This window comes from Haemaphysalis longicornis, unplaced genomic scaffold (genome assembly GCF_048455015.1).
Source record: "Haemaphysalis longicornis isolate Haplotype H1 unplaced genomic scaffold, Haemaphysalis longicornis Haplotype H1 scaffold_2, whole genome shotgun sequence".
In the NCBI taxonomy this organism is placed as follows: domain Eukaryota; kingdom Metazoa; phylum Arthropoda; class Arachnida; order Ixodida; family Ixodidae; genus Haemaphysalis; species Haemaphysalis longicornis.
The window spans coordinates 186,161,817-186,175,606 of NW_027526295.1; the positions used below are offsets into that span (position 1 = coordinate 186,161,817).

At 44.3% G+C, this 13,790-nt stretch overlaps 1 protein-coding gene across 1 annotated transcript in view; it reads right to left on the minus strand.

The window, feature by feature from the left end:
- LOC144167558 (retinal homeobox protein Rx1-like) overlaps positions 1 to 13,773 on the minus strand; it is a 52,535-nt gene extending 38,762 nt beyond the window's left edge. The window contains exon 1 of the mRNA XM_077696787.1: positions 13,339 to 13,773. Coding sequence (XP_077552913.1) covers positions 13,339 to 13,594 — 256 coding nt within the window. The 5' untranslated portion in view covers positions 13,595 to 13,773. The remainder of the gene's footprint in view (positions 1 to 13,338) is intronic.
- Between the last annotated feature and the right edge of the window lie 17 nt (positions 13,774 to 13,790).

Here is a 13,790-nt window from a genome sequence, read left to right on the forward strand (position 1 = left end):
TCTCGCTCCGCTTCGCGAAACGTTCCACACGCTTGTGCTTGCGTCTGTACTTGACTGAACGACCGTTTGCCTTCACATGTACGTTTGTGATGCAGGTGCGTCTTGACTGGGAAGGAGGGGCGCGGACGCGCGCCTTTGCGTCATCCGCGCAATGCGCTCGGTCATTCAAACGAGACGAGCGCCTTTCTATTATGAAATCGTCAAAAGCTGCTTCCGTCACTTTCTTTTTTTTAATTTTCACAGAAGTCCTCCCTTTCCTCTTCACGCTACTTCCTTTTTTGATCGTATGTGTGCGTCGAGTTTGTTCTCTTATTCTTTTTTTTTTCTTCTTTTTGCCGTTGTATAGTGGAAAATATCAGGAACGTAACGCTTGGAGGGAGGAAAAGTTTATCGGGGCTGTCACCGCCTCCTCGTTGTAGATAGACGAAACGACTTGGGAGGGCCGGCCGTGGGCGACGGTAAAGAGATGCCGCCTGCGGGGTGGGGTCCTCGAGGAACTGTTGGTTGTCGCACGCCCTGCATGCCTGCAAGCCGCCTTTGCACCGTGAGCAGGAGCATTTAAAGCGGCGGGTGGAAACCAAAAAGTACGAAGCGAGCGAATATTTGTTCTGCCCCATCAAAGAAACATTCATAGTTGCCTCAATTTCCTGCAGATGACTGAACAGACTTCACTGTTGTCGAAGCCACGTTGTTCTTGTTCGCTGTCCTTGTCTATTATTTCCTGTTGATTTTTTAGAAGAGGTGAGGAGGGGATGGGCAACGCTGTTTTTGAGGGAGCACTTCCACTTCACAACTCTAACATTTTTTTTTTTCTTGCGTGAAGTTAAACGATAAGAAATGAATCTTATCGTTTGTTGTGGGTCCGGTCAGTATTTTGCTGTAGCGTTGCGTCTTTCAGACGACGTTACCGTTGTTAGAGGAGGTCGGAGTAAAATATGTATGCTTAGAGAGAAAGCTTCAAGGAAAACTGAAGATGTCTACTCTACTAATGGTAGGGCTTGCTACTGCAGATGGGGGTGAACAGAGTGAGATAAAAGAGCCAAAGAAAAAAAGAACGGGGTGGGAGAGCAGGAGTAATACATCCCTAACATAGTCGTGATAGAATGGTGATACAGTCGAAACTCATTATAACGAAGTAGTATCGGGACAGCAAATTAGTTCGTTATATCCGACATTCGTTGTAACAGTAGAGGTAGAGATAGGCTCTAACAAATCGAAAATCTGGCTCGCGCAAAATTACTCTATACAAGAACGCATTTTTTGAGGCTTCGAATCCACTATACACAAGGTAATCCTTACCTTTCTCCTTGTTGCGTTTCAACATCAGTGAACCGGAACATGAGTACGTGAAATTACGACAGAACAAAGTTCAGTTGACAAAACAAGCCTGCGTCCTTATTAATTTGATGAAGGATGTGATCTTAGTCTGGAGGCTACTCACAGCACTGAGCAGGATGAAGTTTTCCCGAGTGTCCACGAACAAAAGGGCTTTTACTGCTGCAGTTTCGGATGACGGTTTTTATTTTCATGTAGCTTTTCAGACTCCTGGTAAAATATTTCTTCGTTATATCCGATATCGCACGCGGCTCTCACGGTTTCAGTTTCGTTCTAACGGAAGAAGTGTCATCAATAGAATGAAGCGTGACCAACCAAAGTTTGTGTTTAGATCACTATAGCCGATAATTAGCTATATCCGTGTTCATTATAACGAGGTTCAACTGTATGCGCGATCAGAAGCCAGACCTAAATATCGCTACCGAAGCTTTCAGTGCACATGGAGGCGAAAAGCGATAAAGATCGTATGTAGAGATTTCGGCTCACCTTAATGATCCCCAGGTGGTCAAAAGTTATCCGGAGCCCCCCACCACGGCGCGCCTCAAAGCCCGGGTGCAGCTTTGGCGCATTAAATCTCCAAAATTTGGAAGAAAGATAAACAAACAAACAAACAAACTCTCAGCGACGCCAGCGGCAACTCATTTTTGTGACGTCACGTTGTGAAAAAGGGGCACACGCATTCCAAGATTCCGGGAACAGCATTACTGTTATATATGTATTAGCAATGTGCTTACTGGAGAAACATCTTTTTTGCATTTGGCGCCAAATGCCTGATGAGCTGGTCTGAGCGCCATTCCATCTGCAGCAGCTACAAAAGGAAACGTCCACGAAATATCTGCTTGCGACCGCGCGGTTAAATGTTTAGACAGCAGAGGGCCGGCTGCCATGTTTGACAGCAGTAATTGGCTTAGGAGACTATCCGGTGGCTGCGTAAATCCGGACCACTTCAAATTAGGCCTCGCGGCGGCAGCAACCGACGCGGATTTCTTTCCGCATTGACTCCTCAACGTCACTCACGATTAGGCTTAGCCGGTTGCGCGGCTCGCAATGCAGAAAAACACCCCTCGTTCTGCTTCTGTGGCGGCTGCGCTTGGTTTGGATTGCGTCCATACCCTTCACGCCGGATTACGCAGACGGAACCGGCAGGCGCGGTACCGGAACCAAAACATCTTCCGCTAGCGTATATGTCAGTCCATGTTCGGTCCCGACGATGCGATGGCGTGACGGAAGAAAAGAACCAGCCTGCACCCGAAGCAATATAAGCAATATGGGTGCACATTTTCCGGCCTAGATTTGAAGATGCCGCGATTCGGGGTTCCTGTATGATGTGGCGACTGTATAAAGCTAAAAGAATGTGTTCTGAGACCGGTCACAAATACATCGCAGAAAAGAGAGAAGGTAGAGAAGGTAAAAGAGAGAGACGGAACAACAAAATACCCAACAATCTGGCTAACTATTCCTACACTAATAACTAAGAACATATAACAATGATAAGTACCCGGAGTATTTTTGCATATGCGCAAGCGCACACTCATGCTTCGCAATACATGTATGTATGTATGTATGTATGTATGTATGTATGTATGTATGTATGTATGTATGTATGTATGTATGTATGTATGTATGTATGTATGTATGTATGTATGTATGTATGTATGTATGTATGTATGTATGTATGTATGCATGCATGTATGTATGTATGTATGTATGTACAACTTAAGTACGGCGTTACAGGCTCGGAAATCTGCGTGCAACCGTCTCTGCCAGAATTTTCAGTCTATATTTATAGCGTTTTCTATGGATGTCTATCGGTCATCAGTCAAGCTAGTAGATAACTGGAAATGCACAATAGCGACCTCGACTCGACTTTTTCTGCTGAATTGGTCTAGTTCTTGCTGACAAGATAGAAACGCAAGTGGTCTGCTTAAAATGTTCAAGCAAAGAGATAGGGTATGCGTTTTCCCAAACATGCATGCTTTATCCCTGCAACAAACTGCAAGAGCGAGCGTTCCTTTTCATAACTTTCCTTAATAAAATGTATCATGCGCTACACTGTCGGCGTGAGGCAGTTGAATTCTTTAGCCACCATGTCGATCGAAATGACTTGCTGTGGGGTATTTGTTTTCGTGACGCAATATAGGAATTTTCGAGTTTGAAAGGCCGCAAGATGCCACTTTAAAATGTTATGTCTGTTCGGGCTTTCGGATTAATACCAATTCCTCTCATTTTCTTGTTTTTGTTTAATGCCTGTGCACAGCGTGAATGAAGTCATTCTTTGTTCTCATTTTATTATGAATGGTGGAGTTTGAGTCCGACATGATCGCTTTTTATTGTATTGTAGAAACATTCATTTATAAGGGAAATATTTGTACATAATTGTTATGGCTAATTCCATCTTCAAAGGTTGGGACTGTACGTTCGATGCGTTTAAAGTATATTATTAAGCTAGAAGGCTTAATATTATATTTCTTGTTTTAAAAGGAAATGCTCCTCTGTTCATTGACATGCAAGGCATATCCGACGCACTATTCCAATTGGGAACTTGTGATGGGCTCACGATTAAAACTGACGTGGGCTCGATTCCCGGCCACGCCGGCGGTTTTTCTGATGCAGGCGAAAAGCAAAAACTCCCGTGTGTACGAGATTTCGGCGCACGATAAAGATACCCAGGTGGTCAAAATTAATCCGGAGCCCTACACTGCGGCGCGCCTCATCGCCTTCGTCTCGTCGGCGTGTGAAACCCTACAATCGATCAGCGATTAAAACTGGCCAAAGTGTACGTCAGGTTTGATAATGTTAAAAAGTTTGATAAATATTAAAAAGTTTGTTAAAATAATGTTAAAAAGTTTGAAAAAGTTTGAAAAACCGTTTGAAAGTGTTAAAAATCAGCCCAGGAAACCAATTTCCGGGAACATAAAATGACGTATATTTATCACTTATCAGCGCGCTTATCACATCACTTATCATGTTGGCTTTAAAAAAATTCAGCCTCTTAACATAGTCGTCATCTTCATTATCGCCGTCGTAACCATTAGGGCCCCGAGGACGAAGTTAACCCCCCCTGCTCCGAAATTTCTTAGTCCGCCCCTGATGCTAACACATTGCATTTTAATATCGAAAGGTGAACGATCGGTCATTATGGATAATATTCTTGGAATATAAAAGTGCGCATGCCAAAGTAAATCGAGAATTGCTGTGAGGCATACTCAAACTGTAGGTCTTATATGACGAGGTAATACAGTTCCTGTGGGGAATTTACCAAGATAATAGGGTGCCCCTGACACAGGAAGGGCTGGAATTCACACACCTGGTAAACACCTATCGACGATTCAAACAGGCATTTCTTCTTAACCCCGTACTGTTCTGCGCTTCCCATTTCACTGTTAGAAAAGAAACTGGAAACAGGCCATTTTGAATTACACTTGACACATATACGGCAAGGCAGAGTGGTAGAAGATCGTATTACGGGAACGCTTTTCGCAGATGGCGCTAATTGTTATTACACCTGATAACCCGAAAGCTGATAACTTCTCATAAATATTGCTGATTATAAAGTCACATACCTCCGGTTGAATTTTAACCCTATAAAGTCTGTAATTATGGTTTTTAACGACAGTTTCACCAACGCAGTATTAATCCAGCATGGCAGAAATACCCAGGGAGAAGGGATGCAAGTATTTGGGAGTGTGGATAAAAAAAAAGCACCTTTCTTAACAGAAAGGTTGTTCAAACGCTCCGGCTCCCTTGCAACCTGAGTCAAAGAATCCAAACTACTTCGACTGTATATATCGGAATGGCGCAATCGGTTTTTTTTTTGTTCCTGTTAGGCCGTGTCTAGAGTGCCGTCCGACGGCATTATAAGCACTCCACTATATCGACGTCCACCGGCAATTTGTGACAAAATTGTCGCGTCTGGCACTACATCGCTCTAGATAACGTAATGCTAGGCAGCTTAACCTAACATGACATAAGGAAACCTAACGCACACAAAGAAATAATTTAAGACCCCAAAACTAACCTAAGACATAAAAATTATAGTTCAATTTAAACTTAAAGAAAAACGACGCAAGAGCCGGTCCCGAACCACCGACCTTGGGATCAAGAAGCTAAGACAGATCCTCTACACTACAACGACAGATGTTTTGGCCGGTGCTAGCTTAGTCTTAAATATTCGAATGTCGTCGGACGGCACTCTAGCCATGCCTGCAGCGATCAGCTGCGCCGTCGGACGGGAACTCTAGACAACTGCGTTTCTGTTGAGGCGCTTGATGTGTCTTTGTGGAAACCGACCATCATCAAGTGCCCTCCAATTGTGCAGAGTTGGATTTATTTCGCGTACGGTCGCCATCAGCGAGGAAAGTGAAGCTTCGCCTTAAAGCTACTTTAGAAGTCACGAGGCGAAATTTAAAATCAAAGGGAAGCGAAATGTCGCTATTGCGAAGCGTAAAACATTGGGTGCAGTTATAACCAGTGCGATGTGGTGCATGTAATTTAGAAATGTGTAATGATCCCGAGCCTGACATTTGCGAACACTGTGCTCTGAATCAGACGCGCTGTCACGTCAAGAGGTGCACCAGAAAACGGTAGGCTGTTCTGTTTTAGGTTCGCATAATAAAATTAACGAAGCGTTGCTGGGAGATATGGGTGGGATTGTTGATGAGGACGGCGAAACTCACAGTACAATATGCTTTTAGGATAAGTTATAAACAATGGACCCACTTGAGCATTTAAATACCACAACATAGAAAGCGTGAACATGCAGTAGATAAGAACGACCAGAAGGTATGAAATATGTGAAGGTCATTGTAGAAGCCAAGACAGCCAAGATAACCAAAGAAGGGTCAAAGCAGACAGAGACAAATATATGGAGGGAATAATGAAATAGAAAACGTTAGAAATGTACAGGGAAGAGAAAATCTGGAACAGAGAGAAAACTTTGTATAACTTCAAGGACACTACATTGAATTTCGAGGCTATAGAGCAGGTACATTGCTTGAAAACGAATGTTTTTGTGGGGGAGTACACACAAAATGATGGGGCACGTGTGTTCTGCAGAAAGAAAACAGAAACTATTCAGCACATTTCGTCGGATGGTGATCGTATCCAGCTGAATTCGTATGAGGGAAACATTCGCCTTCCCGAGGCCCTAAAGGTACGGAGGTCCTAAAGGTGATACGAAAAAGGTGAACTACGAGGCTGCAGAGGTGGCTAAAAAATATTGCTCTGATATGTCGTAAAACAGCTGTTTCATGTTACAGACAAGATTTAATTTGAGCCTGTCGCTAATCGCAGCACTTAAATAAAAGAATAGCCCAGCATAGAACATTAGCTTTTTTTGGTGAAATGACACGCGCCATCACCAGATGCAAAGGGAGGGGGGAGGGCACAATCAATCAATCAATCAATCAATCAATCAATCAATCAATCAATCAATCAATCAATCAATCAATCAATCAATCAACCAACCATTGCGATAGTTTGATGAAAGAAAAGGAGGAGGAGCACGAGGTCGCGGGTTCGATTCCCGGCCGCGGCGGCCGCTTTTCTGATGGAGGCGAAAAGCAAAAACGCCCGTGTGTACGAGATTTCGGCGCACGATAAAGATCCCCAGGTGGTCAAAATTAATCCGGAGCCCTCCACTACGGCGCGCCTCATCGCCTGCGTTGCGTCGGCGCGTTAAACCCCACAATCAAGAAAAGGAGGAGGATGTTTTATGCGAACGGCCCCTCAATTTCTGTGATTCTTCGTAGACGCCTCCGGAATGATTTCGTGAAACTGATTGGTAGCTGAGCCGTGTGGTTGCGTCCTTGTAAAAACTAATTGCTCTATTTCATGTAAGTATACATCTTTAGTTTAATTGTCAAGCTCGAAAGGAAAAGAACCACCGTGCACCCTTCGAGGACCCCATACGAACCCCCTCAATGACGTCACACGCCTGTTTTCAGTGTTTTTATAATGCTATCTTACTGTTCAAAGTTTGAGTTATCTGTGTAAAGGTTAACTTCAACAATGTGTGTCAAAGTTAAACTATTCTCGCATAGTTTATACAAGTCAAACGTGCTCAAAATCCGTCTACTGTTTCAAAATGGACTTACCACTGGATAGTCCCAGACGCCGGACCATATCGGCTAGAAGGATTTTGCGAGGTAAGCGGGTTTTTCGTATACACGTTCTTACCATTTATAAATGTGCGTAATCTGGAAAAAGAACTCAGAAACATGGCTACTTATCCCCCACCTTAATCTGATAATGTAGTTAGGCCATGTTTATGACTGTCTTTTTTGTTTATCTCTGACCCTGCTAGCAGCTACATATTGGCAGAAATTGAAACTCAAGAAAGGAAGAAGTACATGGTGGTGGTGGTGGTACCAGAAAGATGGCTCACACCCACTCAGGAGGATTGGCCAGGAAAGGGGTGGTTTACCGAAAACAAACTATGTAGTTTTGGGGGGAAAAGAAACACTTAAATATTAGAATGAATTAGCAGTGGATCACTAGAGAAAGTTAGGAGATAATAGACAGAAGTAAAAAAGATAAAAAATACATGAAAAATAGAGTTAAGTATAACGAAGAGAGAATGTGGTACAGCCGAAGCAGTGAGCTAGGCGCGCGTATACGATTGACAGGGGAATCCAGCAGGGCCAAATGATAGCTAACACGGCAGACGTCCTGATTCTAGAATGAATGAGTGCAACGCACGGCAAAGAGCCCTGTGGCAGAATCCCAGTACAAAGTTGAGACTTGATAACTTTTTCTCCCTCCCCCCCCCCAAAAAAAATCGTTATGCACGTATTTGATGGGAGTGAAATTAGAGTAAAAGTGGTAAGATACACCAGTTGAGAATAAAAAGCTCGTCGTGTACTTAGCTATGACGTGATCTGCATTATCTCGTTTCAAAGGAAAAAAGTGATTTAAGCTTACACTAACGCGTAATACTTGGAGGTAGCGAAGCTGTACGCAACCTTCACGACAATCACGATGGTTTAAGTCCAGGACTGAAGCCGATTAGCTCCTTCTTCGCTGCCTCAGCGACAATCATTGTTGCTATAAGTGTGAGCTTCCCTCATTTTTTGGAAGTAATATTCATTGGACATTACCTTGGAGAGGCATACGCTATGACGTTTCTTTCTCGTTCCGACCAAGTGTAGCCACGATTACGGCGAACGCTGGAGTTTTTTTTTCTTTTTTGCCAATCTTAGCCAATCTCCCAAGTTTGGCTTTCAAACATGCACCCGTGACAATGGCGGGGTCACCGCAACCCACGCACACACGAGCGCTCGGCAATTTCTTGGTTTCTTTAACTGCCGGGCGGTCGCCGCAATCTTGGCCAATCTCCTTAAGTGGGTATGCGTGGCTTGACAAACGTGCGCAGGGGACACTGGGCGGTAACCGTGAGGCCCGCGCTCACGTGCGCGCGTTAGGCAATTTCTTGGTATTTTTAATTGGGGAAAGAAAAATTACCATTTGCTAAAGAGCTTCGTTCTTAAAAACAAAATTTAAATAATCCCATACATCAAATGAGAGACAATACCGAACGCGAAGGGCCGAAAAAAAAACAAATACAAAAAGCGCAATAGCGCAAAGCATATAAAATAATACCCTCACCATGTGAGGTATAAATATTCTGAAGTATTACAGCACAATCACATCACCTCGTCTGCGACACGTCCACAGGTGTTCCCCGACCCTTTCCTGCCTGCCTCACATCGTCACCGCATGTTTGACGCCATCCACAACATGGCCCACCCCGGCATTCGGGCATCTCAAAAACTCATTGCGTCCCGCTACGTTTGGCCACGTATGAACGCTGACATTCGAGACTGGGTACGAGCCTGCACGCCGTGCCAGCATTCAAAAGTCCAACGGCATTCCATTCCCCCTGCCAAGCCATTCCTTAGGCCCGATGAACGCTTTTCTGTCGTTCACATTGACCGCGTTGGCCCCCTACCCCCTTGCCAAGGTTACCGGTACATCCTGACCTGTGTTGACCGCTTCACACGTTGGCCCGAAGCCTGCCCTCTTCCCGACATTTCCGCCTTCGTACGGAGCCAACCAGTTTCAACTTGAACAGTTTATTTTCAAGATGTCCATATCCTACCCTCTACTTCCGCTTCCCCACTTGCGTTTCGTTCGCAATAATCGACCAGGAAACCCTTGAGGCTGGAGCGGTAATCGGCACCGCATACAGGTGCTATGCCTGTGGTACTCGCCTTGGTGCAAAGAAACCGCTTTGACAGCCAAGAAACTCAAATGTCCGATAAACAATATTTCTCTCATCAAAGAATTATTCTGTAGACCACCCAGGGGTTGCTGCTTTGGTGCCTAAAACCCCAAGTTGGACGTTTACTTTTTCTTTCATTGTTTTTACAGCCACATATGCACGCGGAGACATGATTGTGAGGGCAGAGGAGAAGCGAGTAAAATAAAAATCAAAGTCTCTTCCTTAAGAGAAAGATGGTTAAAACTAGAAGCTTTCTTCCACTGCGACTATAGTCAATGTCAAAGTCCAAAATCCAAACTGTTTCGACCGTGTCAGAATATCGCAATCGGATATACATCGGCGTCATACCACAGGGATCCAGATTCGAGGGGCTGAGGTTCACAGGAAGAGGTTTTTATTGTAGTTTTTTTTTTCTTCAGGCGCTCGATGTGCCTTTGTTGAAACCAATTGTGTAAGATGGCTTTCCTGCACTACGTTTTGGGCGTAATGGTTCGCATTTTGAACTTTTACTTTGGACTTTGAAGGCATTGGCTTTCGACCAGTAAAGGTCCGCGTTAGAACAAACTTTTACTTCACCCATGATCATCATCATGGTCAAAGAAAGTTCGCTTTCCTGCAGCGCGTTTTGAGGCAACGTCGCCATTATGGAGGCATTGTGCCAGCTAGCGCACCCGAATTGATTTTTGCGAGTATAGTGTGCAATGCGCGTGCTCAAAACTAATATTCTTCTATTTTCTTTTTATGTATCTGTTTTTTTAACAGAAACTAAACTTTCATTCACCCATCAACGACACCGTATGCGGGAAAAAATCGTTTAGCAAGTTTGTTTCTTGCTGCTAAAAAAAAGTAAATGAACTTTTTGTTCGTCCAAGAACACTGCATAAATCCTAGGACTTCGTTGACGTATAAAACTAGCACTACGGATTCGCTCGTTCATTTATGCTGCAGAATTCACCAATGCCTCATTGACACAGCTGTTTCAACTTTATCGATCGCTTCTCTTTGACCGTTCCAGTATTTTTTTTTCTTTTTATGAACCACGGAACGGTACAGAACGCGTTAGCAAACGCAGAAGGCTTGCACACGTCTCGTGCTCGGTTCAATCCCTCTGGTTCAATAGCACGAATGTATTGTGATAAGTTTGCTACATTTCAATAGGAAAGATCCATTATACTGGTGGGGATGTCATGGCGTGCGAGTATGATCGCCCAGTCTAGCTGCGGTGATATATTATCGACAAATGGGGCTCTATTTCCTTCGGACACAGTAAACTCTCGCAATAACGAAGTCTTCGGTACAAGAATCTGACTTCGTTATTAAAGTTGCTTTGTTAAACGCGGGTAAGATGTGGGAACCACGAAACACTCCGAAGAGAGCGTGACTTTGAATAGAGTGACATTGTTATAACAAGGGGTTAATTGCTATACGTTTAAAACGCACTTGCCAGCACTTGCAACACAAGCGTAAAGAAGGAAGTTCTTTATAGTTATAAAACATTGTTGGCTGAAGAACTCGGTTGGCCATGCATGCAGATACAGCTCGAGTTACATGGTGTTCACGGGAACTGTGAAGAAGCCCTGAAGGCGAGTGGCGCCGTCAGGGGGGGGGGGGGGGGGGGGTGGCGTTTCGGTGCCATAACTCCTCCCCCCTCCCTCCTCCCGAAATTTTCTCAGTGCCGCTCCCCCCCCCCCCCCTTCTCATCCTTGCATTTCCCATGATATTTACACTTCGAATAGATATATTAAGCCTGAAAACGTTGGATAAGAACAGTGTCAATTTACCTATCCTATCACATCAACGTAAACTATCACGTTTATCATTGTTTCGTAAACTGTTCCATCCCTTTTCACTTCATTCTTTTCTTCGCCACCGACCATCTTTCCCCGACGAGACCATGCCTTAAAAGTGACACGTCTGAAATGCCACACTGCTAGATATTCACAATCCTTCATACCTCGCACAACTGTGGATTGGAATGCCCTACCATCTTACATTGTAACTGTAACCGATCCGACCGAATTCCAAGAACTTTTACACACTTACTTTGTATGTCAACTTCACTGAAAAGTGCTTTCGTAGATTTGTTCATGAGTCCTTTTCAGATTTTTCGTTTGTTTTCCTTCTTTCTTTTTTTCTTTTTTGCCTCGAACCCGCTTGTATTTACTTGTTTGCCCATTAACCTGCTGTTAGTACTCCTTGCTTTGTTCGTTTTCAATGTATCCTGTATACCGCCCCCTATGTAATACCCTCCCAGTGAGGGCTTCTAGGGGCGTTTTTGAATAAATAAATAAATAAATAAATAAATAAATAAATAAATAAATAAATAAATAAATAAATAAATAAATAAATAAATAAATAAATAAATAAATAAATAAATAAATAAATAAATAAATTTGCTGATAAATGGTTCCTGCGAGTCCAGTGTGCACTTTTTATGTAGATATTACAGCGGACGAGGCATTTAATAGATTGGATTTATCAAGGGAGAAAAATGACTAAGACATTGTTTTGGCACAGGTGCCTCGCCTTTTTATTCGTAATTTTTACGGCCGGCGTAAAACCACCTCCGAAAAATATTTCTGGCTACGCCACCGCTGAAGGCTGTTTATGTTTGGACGAATGATATCAAACAGACCCGGACACAAACTCGAAATTAAGGTTTCGCTATACGCCCAGTTGAGTCCATCACTAGAGATGCATCGTGAAACTGATTTATAAAAACATTTCATGCAGTACCATTGATTAACGGCGCGCGATATTGCTCACACCGTTGACATCTCAAGTGAAAGAGGACGCAAACTCCTGCACGTCGAATTGTAGATGAGAAATTTGTGTGCATTTGTGTGCCGCGACAGTCGATTGTGACCAAAAGCGCAAGCAAAAGTTCATTTCCTCGCAGTGTTTAATTGCAACCCGCAGGACCTCTTGCGTTCATACGGGACCATGGGAGAAACATGCATTTAACTCTACAACCCTGCGTCGAAACGGCAGACGAAGGAATTGACAGCCTCAGGAGAGTAGTATGTCCCAAAGAAACCAAACCATTTTAACGGCTAGGATAGATCGGGCTTTTGTTATTTTTTTTTCTTTTGCAAATAATATTTTTTACCGACTACATCCAAATAGTCGCAACATTAACAAGAAAATAACGCATTGTTATTGCAGTGCATGAAAGTGCGGCAAATAAAATGACGGCCCATCCATGCGCACGAGAAAGTACTCCTTCACGAAAACAACACGTCGTCTCACAAATCGACCACCGGAAAGTTCATGAATTTGGTTTTCAACTGATTCCTTGGTCCCATATTCTCTAGATTTGGCTCCTTAGATCTTTCGTTGTCTACTTACTCAAAAATATGTCTCGGCAGAAGAAAATTTTCACCCGATAAATGTGCGCCACCAACTCTGCCAACACTATTCGCTGCACTTGTCGATTCCTGCCTTTGTGATGAAAACTGCATGCTAGGTTGACCGAGTGCGTAGGCACTCAGAGAAGAATATCTTGAAAGATAAAACTCTTTAGGATAGTGCGCTTAGTTCGCATTTTTCCCGTACTTAGCAAACGCTGCCATTGCACAGCCTTAGCAGACAACTGGGATGCTAAGCTTACCGGGATGCTATTAAGCATGAAGCTTTTAATGCAGTTCTTTTTTTTTTTATCCCATATACTTAACAATGTATCCGACACTCATAGCCCGACTTCGCGCTTGTCTAACACTCACAGAGAAAGAGAGATAGAGAAAGGCAGCGAAAGAAGTTCAGTGCAAGAAAGGATCACGTACCGTTGCTGGCCGTCTCGGATCCGCTGTCCGTGCACGCCGGCGACGTGCACCGCGTTCCGGCCTGGTAGACCACCGCGGCCGCCGCGGACGACGGACAGGGCGATCTTCGGCGCTCGTCACCGCACGGAGACCTGTCAAGTCCCAGGATGGCGTCGATGGAGTAGGCGTGCAGGAGGCGCCTCTCGGCGCCCTTGGACGAAGGGGCCCCCTTGACTTCTCCCGGCGCATCGCGCATGGTCGGTACCTCGTGCAGCATGACGTGGCTGCTCCGACGACCGGTGCAGAGCCAGCGAGCGAGCACAACAGACCCGAGGCCGAACTCGTGCGCTGGACAAAAAGAAAAGAAAAAAACCCGGTGCAGTAAAGGAAAAAACAAAGCGTACGGCGCGCAGCCGCCACCGAGCGTCCGACGATTTTTCACACCGTTCAAAGTGGCGCGCGAGGCCGAGCGA